At 37.5% G+C, this 19,245-nt stretch overlaps 1 protein-coding gene across 9 annotated transcripts in view; it reads right to left on the bottom strand.

The window, feature by feature from the left end:
• The window catches only part of TRAK1 (trafficking kinesin protein 1), a 128,797-nt gene that overhangs the window by 5,719 nt on the left and 103,833 nt on the right, over nt 1–19,245 (bottom strand). For 5 of the 9 annotated variants that reach the window (XM_068674645.1, XM_068674643.1, XM_068674642.1 and 2 more), the window contains 6 exons: nt 18,166–18,303; nt 16,791–16,867; nt 14,507–14,743; nt 13,205–13,521; nt 8,966–9,295; nt 1,781–1,883 (listed from right to left, as the gene is read on the bottom strand). In XM_068674645.1, coding sequence (XP_068530746.1) covers nt 1,781–1,883; nt 8,966–9,295; nt 13,205–13,521; nt 14,507–14,743; nt 16,791–16,867; nt 18,166–18,303 — 1,202 coding nt within the window. Of the gene's footprint in view, nt 1–373; nt 463–1,780; nt 1,884–8,965; nt 9,296–13,204; nt 13,522–14,506; nt 14,744–16,790; nt 16,868–18,165; nt 18,304–19,245 lie in introns of all 9 variants that reach the window. The other 4 variants (XM_068674648.1, XM_068674649.1, XM_068674650.1 and 1 more) reach the window with 2 other exon arrangements.

Genomic DNA, 19,245 nt, shown 5'->3' with positions numbered 1-19,245 from the left:
TATTATGTAGGTGTTACTTTTTTGCTTGGTAGATCATCTGGGTATTGCTTTAAACAGGAAATATTTCTCTCTCCAAACTGAGCAAACACTGCAGAGCAGCCCAGACACAGCCACAGAAACAGGCCCAAACTGGCCTCAGCAACCCAGCCCAGTGGCAGTTCCAGAGTTAGACTGGGAAAAGAAACAAACAAATGAGCACCTCCTTGGGCTAGATGAAATTTAGTCAGGTTAGAGCACAACCTGGGTTAGAGGCTAGGTTCAAACGCAACCAGGTAGGCAAGTATCTAAACTTTTTGGGTTAGCTGGTGCCACACACACTAGCATTCCTTCCACATGGCCCTGCCAACAGAGAGCTGCTGGCAGCATTGCTCACCCCCTGCCACGTTGGGTCATAGTGTCTGCCCTACATCTCCTCTCAGCAAAACGTGACATAATGCAGTTTCCTCGTCCTTCTCACATGACCTGTGAAGAATCGTTTATAGTTGGTAAGGAGTTGCTCCTTAAACATGCCTGCTGAAAACATCATGTTGTTTGTTTTGGTCTTTTTCCTCCTGAATCAATCGTGAACTTTGGGGTAACCAAAGCACCTGAAAATGTATGGAATTTAGCTGTCAGCTATGGCTGATTTGTTAGATTTAGTAACCAGCACAATCAGGGAGCTTATTATGACCACAGTTAACAGCAATTCAAGGATAAAAAGAATAAAATAGAATTGCAGCCAAATAAAAGGATCTCTTCAGTAGTATTGTTGAGGGGAGAGGAAGACAAAAGACAATAAAGAAAAATGAGCCAGACCAAGATCAACTCACTACATTCAGAAAGGGAAGCAGGAGTTACATTTATTCATAATCTATTTCCTTTACACGCATTTATCACCTGACAGGTGTTCATATTTAATACCCTTACTTCTCATGCGTTCCTTAGGTAGTCAGTGCCCATCTGGTGTCTAAACAAGTCTAGACACATCATCTCTGAATGGGTACCTACACAAGGGTACACTCCCCCATAGGAGCTGAAAGGGACAGAGAAAGCAATGAGGCATTGTCCTTCTGCACAGCAAAACACACTTTAACTTCTGATTTCCTAAGGAAGCAAAGAGCCCTCTAGGTATGAAATTCACTCACCCTCTCCAATTCTCATCTCTTCACATTCTACAAGGGTGTGCCTGCACACGTCAATTGCTATTATTAAGCCAGTTCACTAGTTTCAGTCTGGCTAATAAGAACTCATTTCCAACAGTTACACCTAGGAACAGAGTAGACAGCTCCCTGTTTTTAATTAAGTCATTTTTTTTCTCCTCCCTTCCTCATGCATTTCCTGGGTACTGCTGAAATATCTATTTCTATGTTTCCTTACCAGCATATCCCTTTTCAACCTGCACCAAAGATTTCATTTTGTCCTCCCCAGAAAAATCTAATGTTTCTTTGGACAACACAGGAAATGCACAATGGGGTGAGCACCACAGTCTGAGCATTCACCCATAGCGTCTGTACCTAGTTTGGGATATCCAGCTTTGGATACCAGGAACAAACTTTTTCTGATCTGGCAATATTTTAACTAGAGACAACAAAGTATAAGATATTTTGATTTGCTGTCTAAAACATTATACGTGCCTCTCAAATAAAATCATTTTGAGGTAACTGAAAACGGGAGGAGTAATTCTGAGGGTGTGTTGTAAAATTCATCAGTGCAGCTAATGCTTTTGCTTATGCCATTAATTTGTGTCTCCTCATGTGGAAGCTCTGACATAGCTGAAGGCTTTGCCAAGGGAAACCCTTACCTTGGTGTGACTCGTGTGAGCTCATCAGAAGGGTGCAGAATGCGGCAGGTGGTGAAGGTGAAGGTGGAGTTGGTTTGTGACATGCACTTCCCAGGATGAGGTACTAAATTTAAAAAAAAAAAAAAAGCAAATTCTTTGCATTTTACACAGGAAAAAAAAAAGAAACAAAACACAAACTTCTGTGTGCTGATAGGACAGATGCAAAAAGTGATGAGGTACCTCAGGCAGGATCAATGCAAGAAAAGTGAAATACACAAGTGCTACAGTGCTCTATCAGACACTTGTTCTCCAATCAAATCTAGGACTCCAAGGCCAGTGCTGAAATGTCCTGCTGAAACTTCCCTGTGATCACTAACACTGCAGAAAAGTCTTGCTCAAAACAGATCTAGACAAGGCAGCGTTTGAAATGCTAGTGCTTATCTAAGCTAGCAATTTTAATCAGTGGGAAATTGCAACAAACATTTTCTAGTACCAGCAAAGGAGCACTAGGATTTACTGAATGCTCGTGCATTTCAGCATTTAGATTGATCCACAAAAAGGTATCCCCATTACTTTTCAGTAATGGATCCGGCTTACTAGTGCTACAAGTACACACTAAAATGTTAGGGAGGAGAAGGGAGGGAATGGACACACAGCACTATTTCTCTATTTCATTTCTTTTTATATTCATAGTAAGGAAAGTGGCAGGTATTTTTGGATCCACTACTGTACATCTGTGACACTTCCCCTGTGCATGTGTTGAGGTTCTTTAAGACTGTATGTACTCAGCTGCACAATATAGCAATTTTTGAGTTTTTGTAAACAGTGTTGTAAAGCATTTTCCCTACAAATGTGGCTGCAAAGATGCCCATTTGCAAGTTTATCATTAATTTGGGAAAGAAGCAATACAGCTCATAATTTATAAAATGAAGAACCTAGGCCAACTGCTCTTTTTTAGTAGAAACACTTCTGTAGATACACTAATTTGCTGTATAATGCAGCTGGGGCCATTGCAAAATAGAAAATTTAAGAGCCATGCATCTGAAAAGCTGATTGAAAAACACCCAAAGTATCATACCAAAGATATCATGATTGCATAGGTTCTCTTACTTAACAACCCAACTTCACAGTGGTTAAAAGACATGCATGATAAAAACTGTGCGCAGCTCCCTCCCTCTTGTTTCTACCCAGCCCTCTTGAGCCATTCCCCAGATAAGCCACATTTGAATACCACAGTATACAACTATTCAACACATTGCAGAGGACAGACAGACAGACCAACTAGACCAGATGCCATTCTGAACTTCCAGATACGATTAGCAGAAGCAAGGCAAGTCTTAAATTGTGGCTGTGTTCCCTTTTCCAGATCTACAGTATCACAGCTCAAAAATAGTGTGTGCAGTTAGGTAGTCCTTTAGAAGCACATATAAGCAGTGTGTGAAGGATAGAGCACAGGGAGTGTGAATGGTGGAAGCAGAAGTGTCTAAGCATACAATCAACAGTGACTCAAGCCTAGTAAATATTAAAATGTACTGCTGTACATTAAAGAAGGATATTTCAAAAAATAAAATAAAATACTGGAGTGTCATGTTAACACACTCAAAAGTTAGCACAGCGTAACGTAACAACAAGCTCTACTTCACCTCCAGAGATGGGAATTATGATGCTTCAGGATTCCAGTTGCTTTAGAGATTAGTGTGAGCACTATAAAAGTTATTACAAGGGAGCACAGCCTAGCAATCATGATTCTCTCCATATTGTAGAGAGGAAAAAGAAAATCTGGAGAAAGAGCTCAAATAACCGGACATGAAAAAATTGGTTACTTAGAGAAAACAAAGGACTTGACACAAATCAAGTAGAAACAAAGCAATTATCCCTGGATGATGAATAGAGAACAGATTAAAGCAACGCTGGTTTAGGATTGCAAGCTCAACCCAAAGAAGCACACAGCTGTAACACAGTAAGTGAACTGTCCCCATTTGTAATATCCATTGAGCATCCCCTCAGATTGGAAACAGGCACATCGAAGATATATAGCTGCATTAGCAAAAGCAAGACTCATTGTTATTAATGAGTCAGAGATAGGAGAAGGCTGCTAAAAGTAGAGAAGTCACTTGGCCCTAGTAAGAGGAAACAAATCAAAATTATCAATAAAAAGCAATTTCCAGGATGTTTTCCACCTTCAAATACCACTAAAAAGTTCTGTACCAGCTTCATCCTCCATCAGTCAACAATGGGGTGCACATTGCTGTTGCATTTTCCATCCTTTGGACACAATACAAAGAGAGGGAGAGAACCTGTTGCTGTAAATGAACAAAGTTTGTAAAATAGAAACGAAATGATTTATTCCTAACCCCGTAATTTTTCGTAAGAATTGCCATAACCTAATTAGTATAATCTTGTGAATAAGTAGTATGTAACTTTATGAGAGACTATTTTCATATACACAGCAAAATACTATTTTTAATATAACATTGAGTTGTGAAGTAATCAATTGTGGGGGTTTAAGAGCAAATTATTTTTTCCATATGCAAAGCTCGTATTCCCAGTAAACATCTTCAATACCAATGGCTAAAAGAAACTGTGTCTGAATAACCCTTCCTCCATCTGTTGTACATAGGTTTGCCTCTAGGAATATCTGTTCCATATGACTATGGCTAAAAATAAATGTTTTATTTATACCCTGTTTTTCAAACAAGTAGATGATTAACAAATTTCATATCTATATAAAAATAAATCTACATATAATTCTATACATATCTATAATAATTATCTATAATAGTCTATAATAATCTATACATAATATCTATACAGAAATATAATGCAATTTTTATCCATCAGGACTAACACAAACTAAACAGTATGTGTATGTTTTTCCCTAAATTAAAAATCTAACTAAACCCTAGATTGCTGCAGTATTGTGTTCTGGCTCTCAGTAATTAATGATTCTTTACCTTATTAAGCTTTTTTTTTTTTTTTAATTGATTCTTAGGCATTTTGGAAATAACGCAAAATACTACAGCTGAAAGAGACTCTGCTGTAAGCAAAACTCTGTTGTAAAAACATCTTTTAAAACACAGAAAAAAAAAATACTGATCAAGAACCTGACTGCGGAGAGCTCCATCTTCTGGAAAAGCAGAGCTTTCCCTACTCAACACAACAAACACAAAGCTGATTTTCTATAACTCAGACCTGTTTCAGATCCACCTTGAGTACTCAGGGCTTCTGGGCCATTCTGCTAGATGCAAACAGCAAAACAGATACATTCAGGACATAATATTCTGCTCAGGGAACCCTCCAAAGGCCGTATCATCTGGGTTTTCAACCAGCTCATTCAAAGAAAGGTACAAAGTTAGAGTGGGCAAACTAGTGGCCTGCCCCATCCGCAGAAAGATATCACATATATTGTGCTTGAGGAAGATCCATAATAAGCAGCTATTCTAAAATGACTGAACTTTTTTTTAACAATGGTTCCAACTTCAAGTTCACCATTGTGTTAGATGAATAGAGAGGAGGCAAAGAGCTCACAGTGCATTACGCAAGAATGAACTTAAAAAAAAAAATCAGTAATCTTCAGAGTATGATTTGATCCGTCCTGACACAAAGGCAAAGTTTTAGTCCAACACTGAAGCAAGCCACTGTACTAGGTTAAAGGTTGGACAACATGACGTTAGAAATCTTTTCCAACTGAATTATTCTATTCTTTTTTTTTTTTTCTTTTCTTTTTTCCCTTCTTCATGTTTTAACAAAAGGAGGAAGCAGAGTTCTCTGGCCTTTTAGTAGAGCGAGATGGGGAATTTGTACATCTCTTTTGTGCAGGCTGGTTAGACAGGGATTTGGAAGAGAATAACAGCAAAGGACTGTGGGCAGATTCTTCCTCCAAGTGTTATAATTTGGGATTAAATGTATGGACTTTACTTTTGTGAGTGTATGCCCACAACTCCATTCCCAAGTAGACTGTATTTTCTGAAAATTAGATCACACATCACAGAATGGTTTGAATTGAAAGAGACCTTAAAGATTACCTAGTTCCTGACCTGGGCAGGGATACCTCCCACCAGAACAGGTTGTCCAAAGCCCCATCCAGCCTGGCCTTGAATACTCCCAGGGATGGGGCACCCACAGCTTCTCTGGGCAACCTGTTCCAGTATCTAACAGGATCCACAGAACAAGATAGCTACTCCATGTACTCTCTAAATTCAGTCAAGTTCATCCTTTCCAGGTGACTTAAGGTGAAAGCTTTGACCACCAGTGCCACTGGCACTGAAAACTCTTGGCTGACAGAGCAGGGAGCATTTAGGGTGTGCTAAATGTGACACGTGGGCTAACTACTGAAACAAAACAGAGCTGGGTGGTAAACACAGTAGCTGTAAAACATGAGCATGGTGCTGTCCTAAAGTGGTTAGGCGCCTCCTGAGAAGAATGTCCTTCGGTAAATACTGGTGTCAGGGAGTGACTGTGACTAGTCAAAACCACTAAGAGCCCGTATCCCTATGCCAGGAGCACTACTCCTGTTTCTTAAACAATTTACATTTTGTTTTTCCAAATGTCTGCCTTTCTAAGCTTTCCGTTTATTTTTCCTTTGGAAACAGTGAGAGATGAAAACCTGAGGTAAGGCAGGTATCCCTTGGGCAGTATTTTCTTAACTTTCTTTTGGCTGAGGTCTTCTCATATAAATAGAACCATGAAGTACAGATGTAAAGTCTTTGAAGTGTTTAATATGGCTTCAACATGATTTTATCCCCAAACTGAAATTCTAACATTTTAACAGCACAGATAGCAAATGCTGACAGATTTTTCTTAAATAAATAATTACTGTGAAATATTCATGCTATTTGAAAATAAAACATTTAAGTACGACTGTGGATTCAGAGAAGTGCTACCACATCAAAATATCCACAGTATCTTGTATACCACCTAACAAACTGCTTCAATAATAAGCAGATACAGCAATATCTTCACTTCATTAGAGCAGAGCAATTTGGTGTGCCACACAGTGTGGTGGCTCATGGACACTCCTAAATCCTAAGCCACTGGGAAATTTGGAGGAAGGATAAAGAATGGGAAATAAGTTTCCAGTTTATTTCTTTATTCTAGACATAAAAGTTATTCATTTTGACAAACTTCTGTATTTCTGTAATGTATCAAAAATTATTCAGCAAACGATCCAAGATTACTAGAGCAGTTTCAAAGATTTTATTTACTTGATAATTAATAAGGTAGGGAATATGCTTAAAAACCTTGCCTGAGATAGAGTTTTCCAGGGAAAAAATAGCTGTCACCAGGGGATAACTTGTTCTAAGTGACCTGTGTTGAAATTGTAATGGAGAAAGGAAACAAAGGTATGTCTTTTTTGCCAATTTATAATCATAACACAGGCCTAAATTTGTACTTCTACTCTAAATAAAGAACTCTTCCAAATTATTGCTCACAGATGTTTTTCTAATCTTTTCTAAAAACAAAACACACTGTATCTATATCATCCCTCTGTACATATAGTCCAAGGCAGTAAGGTTTCACAACTTAGGGCAAGTTCCTGTATTGACTACTCTTACAATTGGAAAACTCTTTGCCAAAGAGTAACCCAAGGGGGATCTTTTGCACCATTATTTTATCCTGAATATATGAAGAACTGCTTGTTCCCTTCTTTTCTGCAGCAACACATTTTAAAATTAATCATATTTTCTCTTGAATATTTTATTCTATAGAACAACAAAAAAAAAAGCCAGTCATTTCAGTCTTTGATTTTTTCAGTCCATGTTTCCTAGATCTGCTTTCCTTGATGGTACTTAGACTATTTAAACAGTAAACATCCAAATCTGTATATATCTCCTGTGGACATACTATTTACTTCCATATGAATATAAAAAAATTACATCATTTTTATTCCTGAACAATATATTTTATATATTTTATTTTATTTTTGCAAAAGGAAAGGGAAGTCAAAGAGTTTGGATGAAATTTACAACAAACTGCAAGAAGTAGCTTATGTTTAATGGCTGATAGCACTGAACTGCCACAGTGAAAACAAAGGGTACTCTGCACTTCACGAAAAGAACAGCGCAGTATTACTGTCTAACCCTGAGAAATCATTTGATCTTCCAAAGATCAGTCAAATAAAAAGTTATGATTTATTCCAGAAAAAGGAGTGTGAAAGAAGTGTCCTTGTTTTTACATGTCTACTTTAAATAAGTCTGAAGAAAAGGGAGTTCTGCAGTTTTCTAATCCTGGACTGAATACGATTCTTTGCCAGTGGTAAAGATTTTTTTTTACCATCTTAACAGAGACTAACAAACTTATCAAGCTTATTAAAACAAAACAAACAAAATCAACAACAACAACAAAGAAATAATGTGAACTCAAAACACATCTATATGTGTTTTCTCTGTACCGAGAGTCAGTAGCCCTGCGTAATAATGGGCTGCAAATGTCAGTTCAGAGTATCCAATAATCCATGAAAACCTGAGTCATTTATACATGCTTACATCTTTACATGGTATAAATATGAAGGAAAGAATTTAAGAATAGTGTGGTGGACAGGGAATGAGGAAAATATTCTTGGCACAAAAACATCCTCTTAGTTCTTTATCTCAATTGAGTTTTATCTCAAAGAGAATCTAAAACCACGTAACTATCTGAGGTAACTGAATTTTTTGCTTGATTTTCAAGGCACTTCTGTTTGTTCCAGCAATAGGTAATTTAGAGGGATCTTTTGTCATCATTAGCTCTTTGTGTTGTGGTTTTTGGTTTTTTTTTTTCCTAAAGCACAAAATCTGTAGTATGGCATCACCCCTTATGAACAGTCAGAAAAATATCTACACTGTAAGCATACAAAATATATACGGTCTATACATTATATACAGTGAACAGCGTGCACTCAATACACACACAAGTCCCACATGTGCCCCACACACAGGTTTGTGAACAAACCATTTCCTTTTAGCAGCCTTCTCTTATCAAAATAGAGTAAAATATTGACCACAGATGCTGTTACTAAAGAAAAAAAAGTCAAATTAAAAGATTATTAAAGAAAGGATTTTTGAGCCAATGTTAGATGGTTATGTTCTAACTACCGCACACGTTAACGTGCCGATGCTACACACAAAGCAATATTATGGATGCTGTTCTGGAGAGATGTGAGAATGGCCCAGTAATCAAAATCCTGTAAAGATGTCAGTTTTACTGGACTTAATGAGTTTCCCTCACCAGACCCCTCATCATCGTCAGTCGCGGATTCCTGCATCTCCTCTGTGAAAGCCTGAGATTGGCGGGGGTTATTCTTGTTGTCTGAAACAGTCACTTGTGCTTGTGACCTCTCACCTGAGGTCTCTGTGTGCTGAACTGGCGTCGAGGTAGTTAGGCCCTTGTAAGAAATGTCACCTGTCTCATCTTCCTCAAAGTCATTAAGGCAGTACACTTCATCCAGGTCAAGGTCCAGGGTCCTGAAGCCCTTGGTGACAACCCCGGGCCTCGGGTCCAGGATCCCGCCCAAGTGAGGCTGAGCCAGCTGCTGCCAGTGGTGCAAAGTGGCAGAACCTTGAAAAGGAACAGAAAGACAACCAAAATAAATCAGTAACCAACTCAGAATCCAAAAGGCCGAAAAACCTCACTTTGTTTATCCAGAAGTCCAAACCTCGGTCCCACTAAAGGTTTGGAGCTTCCATGAAATGGCTTTAATATTTCTAGGAAGACACGCTACAAGGCAAAGCTGCTTCAGCTACTATTCAGCATTTCTAGGTTGATATGAAAGAAACTGGTCACATCATCACTTAGGCAAAGTCTGTTGGTAAGATGTGGCATACTTGTGCACATGCACATCCCCTCCCCATCAATATTCTCATCCCCCTCAATTCACAGGATTAAGCAGAAATAGAAATAATTTAAGAGTTGAACTGAACACCATCACAGAAAGCTCTAAGAAGAACACAAACATACTCCCGCATTAAGCTCACGCTAAGAAAGGTGCTAGAAACATGCTAGTATTTTTACTACTGGTAGCTGACAGGAGGATACGGCAAGGTCAGCATTACAGCATGTGTTAGAAAGCCACATCAACTCCAAGAACATATAAGTCGACAACACCTCTGAGCTATACATCCAGTCCAAATACTATTATGGCCCCTATCAGGGCCCATATGCTACAAGAAGTCAACTACTACAAAACTAAGTACTACCATACCTGTAGCTTCATCCTTGGGAGAAAAATGTTTTGAGTGAGGAAAGAGGTGCATTTTACAGAGAAAAGCATTCAACATACTGTGTTCGGTATGAGACAATGAGCCCCAAACAGTAATGTATCAGAGTAAACTGATATATACACCAAGATAGGCCCACTGAAATCAGGGGAGGAATTAGCCAATTCCTCAAACAGAGACTAAGTACTGCTTGCAAGATCCAGTGTTTTCCCATGTGTGCCCACCAGTCACTACTGTGTAATGTGTGACTTAAAACTATTCTCTACAGGTCCTATGACACTAATAAAGCATATTTGTTTCCATATCTGCTGGCTAAAATCAGAGCAGTTTTTGCTCTGTTGTTCCTGTCCCTTCTCCACAAACCAGAACATGGACTCATGCAACAAGCTGCCATACCAATGTCTCACCACTATTAAAAAACTAAGAATGTTGCATTTGTTGCATGGTCTATGTAAAAATCTAAAACACGGTAATAACTAGGGGAGAAATAGCTCTTACACACATTATTTTGCATCTGAAAACAAAACAAAACACAACACCGTGGAATGAGAACAATAAGCATTTCATAATAAGGATATTGCGTTGCAGGAGGCTTACTGTAAATAGAAGTGAACAGAGAAAACTTTTCTTTACATTAACTGAGGTCAGTGAGTATGAATAGATAGACATAGTGAGTATGAATAGATAGACATAGTGAAGTCTATCTAAAAAAATGCAATTTTTAGCTCAAAAAGAAAAGATTATGCAAGACAGTACGATTGGATCTGATGGGTTAATTTAGACAAGAGAACTTTTTTTTTTTAATGAGTTTTGAGAGACTAATGGGGATTTAGACTGATTGATACACACGAGGTTCAAAAAATGGAAGCCATTACACTGCCAAAATAAATAAGCGTAACAAAGAGAACATCCCTATATCTCCCTATATCTTGTATTTTTTTTCTGAATTGTCAAAAGGTCTATTTTTTTGCTTCTGTATAGAAGAAATATTCCTGAATGTGGATAAATACCATATATTCCCAAGTCTTAAGCAAAGAGCAGCGCTTTGCTTTATGACAATACTCTCAGAAGTTCCAGAAAGAAAAATGCCAGAAATCAAGATTTCTTTCTGCAGTGCAGGCAAGTATAAAATCCTGTTGCTAATTAACTTCTATGTACAAGCTTCCAAAGAAGTAATCTTTTGCACTTCACATATCAGCAAAACCTATACTCAGAGAAACTCTGCAGAATAAACACACTCTCCTAAGGAAATACGTTCACTAGAATATCTGTATTTTGAAATTTAACATTTCCATTGATGCTACATGTCTTCCATTTCTTTTCGAAAGGAGGATATCCAAGTTCCTTTGCACTTCTACTACTTTAATCTTGATCTCACAAAATGTGGCTAAGTGAGCTTATCTCTTCTATAGAGAAAATTAACACAAATGCAGAAAGCAATGTAATACTTGTGAACTCTCAGTTGTGAGCTGATTTAAAAGCCAAATGAAGGGAGGAATATGATACCTTGTCCTATATTTAATCTCAGGCTCTTACTAGGCAGTTTAGTAAATTATGTTAGTTTTCTTACAGAACACAGGGAGTGCTATTTTGTGTGCAAGTACGAGAAGCATAATACAGAGATGATTTTAGGGCATGAGTACCCTTAGAAAAATAATAATTAAAAAATTCTGATCACAGTTTGCTGTTATAGCAGCAGACTATTTTACCACAGTAGCATGGAAGTATCCAGGAAGTTTTTTCATTAAAAAAATAAAAATAAAATAAAAGAATTAAACCCCATGAAAAAATACTCAGGAAAGAAACAAAGCTAAATAGAGGAACATAATCATAAACGTGTATTTAATAAAAGACAACAAACATTAAATTTATGAAACAGTCAGACAAAAACATACTATAAATGAGATGTAAAACCAAACACTGGAAGTACTTTAAAAGGTGAGATAATTTTAAGGAAAAATTGACCCAGTGAAAATGAACAAAACTAGTAAAAAAAACATACAAACAAAATCACACAGATAGAAAGATGATAAAGAATTTAAAGAGTTTATTGGAAGAAAAAAGCAGATATAATGGGATGGTGACAGAAATCTATTACAGTGGTAGCAAACAGTAACTTAAATGATGTTGGATCATCCCTTTTCTCATGATGTACCAAGCTTTTTATGACCACTTAAAAGCAATCATGAAAACAAACTACTAAAAACTGCTAAACAGCATTGACTTGTGTGCTATGGCTATAGTTTCATTTGAATAGGTAGATACAGCACATCACTTTTTTCAGGACACAAAAAGGGTTGGTTTTACTTCCAAATACGTGTCATGCTAAATTGCTCCTTATCAACAAAACAAGTATGTTCTAAAAAGACAAAAAATGAACTTATGCAAATAAAAGACGATATAATGTAACACAACAGTTCTGCCTGAGAGAGACCAAAACAGAAAGAAATCAAAGCTACATTACATAACTAGTGCATCTCTGCAGTACTATAGTAAAAAAAAAATAAAAATCTTTTTTTTGTTTAAAACCCGAAGGAATTTACTCAGTTTTCACTGCCAGCAATAACCTGAAAGATCTGAAGAAATCCAGGGAGACTATACTACTCTTACGTACTGTCAACTTAGGTAGACCACAGAAATGCACTTAGCTCTGAAATAAAACTCTAGTCCTGACTACCAGTAACCTACACCTTGTGTTTTTCTGAGACAACAGGGAGGAAATTTGGCTAAAATAACCTATTTCATGCATGAAACCAAAGCCATAGAAACTCAAGCGTGACCTCTCAAACAGCCAATTAAAGTCCAGAGGTCATCTTTAATCACACAGGTAGTCCTATTAGACCAAATGAACTAATAAAGTAATAAACTAAGTAAAAGTCTTTGCAGACTTCTGCAGAACAGAGATTTGATGAACTCATACTCTGTTACTTGATTTTCGATAATCAACTACCTTTCTTTTCTAAGTATGAAACAGTAGCATTGAGATTTAGCTCACATGTAAGGGAGTACTGCTTATGCACGTATGGCCTGTAACACTTATTTTATTCCCTCAGCTGGATTTGTTTTCTAACACTTTTAAGGCTTGTGGAAAAATGTAGTAGCTAGAAGATTTCAAACCAACAGCGTGGATTACTGTCTCTAAAGTAAAAAGAGTATGTATTGCAAAGATTTCCTGCTTTCTGATGATGGATAAGAGACCACAAAGAGTCACTAAGAAGAACAGATAAAGGCCGAGGCCCTTTGTTATCACCTTCTAGTGGTTTCACAATCTGAAGCTTTTCTGGCAGGTAGGAGCGACTGCTGATAGACATTCCCGAATATCCAGTGAATTCTGAAAATCTGGAGTGAGTTCCCAGGGACATGATGCTCTCTGTGGGAGTAACGGAACCACTACGGAGTTCACCCTTTTCTGCCAGTTCCCGCAACTTCCTCTCCTGCTCTTCTTCAAAGAACTTCCGCTCCGAGAGGTAATTCTCCCGCCTAAGGGACAGCCTGCGAAGGGCAGTCTCTAGGTCACTAGAGCCTGGTGTCCCTGGAGTGCCAGGCTTCTTCATTCTGTCTTCATTTCTAAAACATAACAGGAAAAAAAAAAAAGCGGAGGTGGGAAAAAAATCTTTGAGAAACATAAAACTTTCACATAACAGTTTTGAGACATCTCAAACAGTTTTTTTTTTTTTAACACCTTGAACTTACTCTAACTGGGAACAACTCACTACTCTTTGAGAAAGCTCAAAGTCAAAACACCAATACTTTCTCTTTCATATTAAAACCATTTTGAATCTTAGTTCCTGGTTGGAAAAGCTGTGCTTTTAAGAGCTTCCTCCTGCAAAGAGTTGAGAGATGTCTACTTGTACTCTTTCTCTCTCTCGTGGTTAGACAAACTCAAGTGAGTAGGCCAAGTCTTACAGGTCCAACACTGCAAAAATGAATCAGTAAGTCACACAAATATGTTATGCTGATAAATATTCCTTGTTTGTTTTGAGACATTAATTAATTTTTGCTATAAAGTATGTGAAGCTATACTGGGGGAAGAGACAAATAGCTGGAAGAGTTAACTTCTAACTGGTTTCCTCCACAAGTTTTTACATCAGGTTGTCTACATCCACCCATCCACTATGTTATTTATTTATTTTCAGGATCAAGAGTTAGCTGTAGCTGCAACTTAGGTTGGAACTCCATGGCATTAATGTAAAATTCTGAAAATAAATGTATTTAAGTATTGAACCACATTTGCACAAAGTGTGGTTTTACTTTATCTGGTGATGATGCATTCCCAAACAGGTGTGAGTTGCAGAAATTGATACACAGTACTTTCAAAAAGCCTTTTTAAAAAAAAAAAATGCATTTTTAAATAAATAAATAATAAAAGCCTTTTTAAAAACATAAATAAAATCTTCAGAGCTCAGGAACTAAAAGCACAAAATAAAGTAACTTTTGAAGATACAGGTCACCATGTTAACTGCACGATGTGAGACACAAAGGGGAAAACAGAAACCCTTTGCCTCAATGTTAGAAACAAACCAAAAACAAAGCCCAGTGTTACAGTACTGACCCATTCTCAGAGGATTCTGTCTCTAGGATGATGCTATTAGTCTTGTTGTCTATCATAATGTTAGAGATGTCTCCCCCATAGAAACTGGACCGTGGAGTGCTGACACAACTAGACATGAGTGAGTTCATAGCAGAGGACTGGTTAGAGCCTGGGATATTCATTGGTGATGGAGTCATGGATCTTTGCTTGACAACTTGGTTAACATTTCTCACAGTTTCGAAGACCCGCTTCTGATGACTGGTAAGAGATACACATAGTTAATAATCACACAGTGCCTTTTTACTTTAAGAACAACCAGAGAAACAGATAACCCTATCACAGGTCCACCAAACACCTTTAGAGTATTTGTAAAGAAGTATATGTAGGGTCCCATATTCACTACAGTCTGGCCACTACATTCAACCCATCAATATAACACATTTATCATCCTAGAATATTTTAGACAGAATGTTTGGGTGCATGGACCCCCTCAAATCTTCATACAAATTAAGTGAAAGGGCATTTCAGTACATTACCTAAAAAAAAAACCATTAAAGACATTGTGTGAAAATTAGATTTTAAAAAAGAAAAATCATTTCCATTCGTTCAATTCTTAACTATGCGCTAGCTAATTCATTTCAAAAGAGAATTTGGATTTTCTCTACTGCAAGCAAATTTTGCACTTCTTTTTGCAATCAATTTCCCACCCCCTTAAGTAGCATTTTTTTTAAAGCAAAATAAATCAGAAAAACAATGGAGCAAGAGTCTCTAGGGAGAGACTGTCAGGACTGGAAACCTAACTTTTGACTTAGTTATACAGTTTGTTTTTCATCACCATTGTTCTGGCATCATAACAAACTCTGTTCATCTGTTTCAAAATTAAGATCAGATGACACTTCAGCAGAAGGTTTGTGATAAAGTAAACTTGCCCTACATCATGGTAAAAAAGCACCATTACTGATTTATTTTACAGCACAACAGTGGCTGAACACAAGAAGAGCACAACCCTCCAACTGCAGCAAGGTAATGCTGCAGTTATACCACTGCAGCAAGGTAATGCAGCAGTGGTATAACAATGACAGCATGCCTTATGCCTTATTCAATGTCATTCAAATTTTTGCCATTCTGTCCAAGCATGCTCAACAATTACATCCTTCATACGTAGGCTCCAAGTCTATGGCTGTTTTTCTTTAAGAGACTGAATCTAAGAGTATCTATCAATAAACAGTCCCATGGAGGTTACAGTTACCACTGTTCATCAGATAAATTAAACCCAGAAGAGCTATGAAATCTAAAAAAAAAAAAAAAAAAAAGGTGTCCTTCTTTGGTATAGGCATAAAAAGAAATCCTATAGAAGTTAAACTATGCTTAAATTAGACTAATCTGGAAGGATAAATCCAATCTTGTTAACATCTTTTTGATCTTACATTTTTCTAATTGACATCTCACTTTGTCAAAAGCTCATTTACATTTCTTGACTTCTGCTCTGAGAAGGTTAAAGTATGTGTCAAATGGTTCATAAATATACTTGGAAGTGGTTACCACACAGTCCCTGACTGTCCTTTCTTTCTAAGGGTCTGGTCAAAACAGGTAAACGCTCTTAAAGACCCCCTTAATTAGGATTAAATTGTTTCAAATTAACCTAATTTGTGCAATTAGGTGAGATAAACCTGTTGAGGTACACATGTAACTTACGTCAATAAAGCTAGTTCTGCCAAGCTGCATCTATCTTTAGCTTTTGGACCTTCACAACTACTTATTTCAAACTATTCCTGTATAATTGAAGAGAGCTTTAGCAGAATGCATGCCAACTAATCTACACAGGTGTAACTGGCAGCAGAGCAAGTATACAACCACACTGAATCCCTGCCTTCATCAATGCTCTTCCTGTAAAAACTGGATTAGTTCAATAATTACCTGGTTAATTCTGCTCTAACGTCTGAAGAAAACCCAAGGGACTGAATCCCCATATAATTTACTGAAGAAACACAGTGTGGTAAAGCACAAGAAAAACAATCTTTGTTTCATTCTCAGAACCACATTTTCAGCACTCAAGGATAAAAAGTTTGTAAGGTAAGGCAAAAACTATATGTGGGAGTTCTCCTTTGGTAACTTAAATAGAAAAATGTAAATTATCACATTATAGGGTTGCTTATTTTCCCTTCCCTCTGTCATTCACACTTTTCCAGAAATTTTTCCTTATAAATCCCTAGCTCAAATATTTCCCATCTCTTCCTTTCTTATCACTTAATAATTAACTTCAGATAGAATCAATCAATTAGAAAGCAATTCTTTTCAGTCATACGCCAAGTCAGGAGAGTCAGGTTCATCTAAATGTAGTTCTTTCCTCATTGACCCTTCTATTTCTGCTGCCAAAGAATCCTGTTAAAAACAAGCGCAAAAGAAAAAAAAAAAAAAAAAACAGAGTATAGGTTAATAGGTTGTTGCTGCAGAAAGTAATTAATTAGTTCAAAAAAAAAAAATGCCTAATGACCAATAAATTGCCATTCCAGAAAAAATATACGTTTACAAACGAAAATTGACTGGAAAGTTGGAAGACTAATAAATGTACTAAATGACTGACAAGTTATGGCTTAGCATCACAGGGCTACGTATACCACAGGGGACATAACATAGATAACTATGACAAAGATCCTGAAATAAAACACCATTAGAGACAACAACAGAACCCAAGTCCCCAATCTTTTTGTAGTAAATTCCCTACTCAATAACACCCTCCCCTCACATCAAAAGTTTTGCTCAATTTGTTTTTATTTAAAACAACCTGAAAGCATTCTTTCCATTCACAACATTACCCACCAACCCACAAGAAAAGGCACAGTTCTTGGCATAAAATATTACATACTTCTGCCATGGGGTTAAAGGTGACGGACTACCAGTTTTCCAGTGCTGGTCAGTAAGCATTACTGCCTAAATGTAGTTAAATACACAATCTAAATGCTTGGTTCCCTGAATCAGCATTTTAAAACCATTTTATATAAAACATACAAACCTATCTGAGAACGAGCATACTTTTATCAGCTTTCAGCTGAGCTTTTCAATTGCATTTGTGCAAATACAACTTACATTATTAAATGTCTGTACTTTAAGTTGGCCTATATTCCACCTCAGAAGGGACCATGAAATTATTTTAACAAACCACTGAATTTTCAGCATTACTAAAACAAGAATGTATGCGTAATATTCAAGTACTGAAGAACTAGAATGTATATGAGTGACTAGAAGACTCCCAGAAGAGTCCTGAAAGCACATCTGAAAGCAATCAGTTATGTTATCAGGAAGTTACATCTCCAAGGATATTGATGAAAATCAGGAAGATCCTATCAAAAACCAGACACCACTATCCAGGAGATGCATAACAAAGTTGTACAGAACTGTGTAACAATCTATTAATGCTACCTGTGATTTAGAGTATAAGAAGCACAGGCAGCTTCAGATTGTAGATAATACTGCAGTGAGAACAACTAACTACACAGCACCACTGTTTGAGAACCAGGCATGCAGAGTCAATCACTCAGGTATCCTGTAAAACCGTGCATACATATTTCATCCATGCTCCTGTCTGGCCTAGCATATCCCATCCCTGAGGCTGTAATTCAGATGCAAACACTCATGTTTTCTTCCTTTGGCTGTTTTCTGGTGTGTTCTTATCTTCTTACCATAGGGAAGAGACCAAGAGAGTGGTACCGACGTGAGATGGCATTTGGCATAGTCTTGTTCCTAAGGTTTTTCAGCTCTTCTTGAGCCTCATGTAGCATTTCCATGCATTCTGCATACTTGTCTTCCAGCTCACGCAACTGTAATATACAGAAAACAATCAAAGACATTATGGACTGCACTAGCCATTTCAACAAAGCTTGGCAAAGGGGCAGAAGTCTGAAATACTGCATGCTGAAACATGAGTTTCATAAAAATAAGCTCCTCAGCTTAGAAACAGAGAACCCAATGGAGATGCATGAGCTCAATCTTTGTGGAGCACCACAGATAGAAAAGGACCACCAGTAGGAAAGGCTTTGATGGGCATTCCCACCTCTGACACCAAGTAGTCCAAGTACAAGACACATCCTAAGGGGATCAGGCTTTTTTCATTTTGTTTTGTACATCTTATACACGTGAATGTAGCACCCAGAAGAAAGCCAGCAACAGTTGACTGTCTTTGGTTTACTTACTGAATACAGTATGAGTGAGTTTTTCCATGTTACCTCACTATTCAGAATAGGCCTAAAATACCAGCCCATATAAATCATCCTTGAAAACGTTTCCTATACAGCCCATAAGTCTCAGTTTTTGAAAATGTGTGCCAGTTGAAGCAGGACAGAACAAGAAGGAAATGGTTTTGCACTCTAATGGGGAAAAAAGTGTGTGTGTGTGTGTGTGTATGTGTGTGTGTGTGTGTGTGTGTGCGCCCAGCGACAGGACGAGAGGCAACAGGTACAAACTGAAACACAGGAAGTTCCAGCTGAATATGAGGAAACACTTCTGTACAGTGAGGGTGGCAGAGCACTGGTACAGGTTGCCCAGGGAGGCTGTAGAGTCTCCTTCTCTGGAGATATTCAAAACCCGCCTAGATGCAATCCTGTGCAACATGCGCAGGGTGACCCTGCTTGGCATGGGGTCACAGTTCTGTGATTCTGTGAAACACATACACAAAATTACATAATACTCTTGATCCAGATTAGATGAAAACTGCCACGGTAGAGCAAATAGTCATTGCCCTACTTCTAAGTTATTCTAATATT

Source organism: Anas acuta, chromosome 2 (assembly GCF_963932015.1).
Source record: "Anas acuta chromosome 2, bAnaAcu1.1, whole genome shotgun sequence".
Taxonomy (NCBI): domain Eukaryota; kingdom Metazoa; phylum Chordata; class Aves; order Anseriformes; family Anatidae; genus Anas; species Anas acuta.
This window is presented reverse-complemented; position numbering and strand designations above follow the sequence as displayed.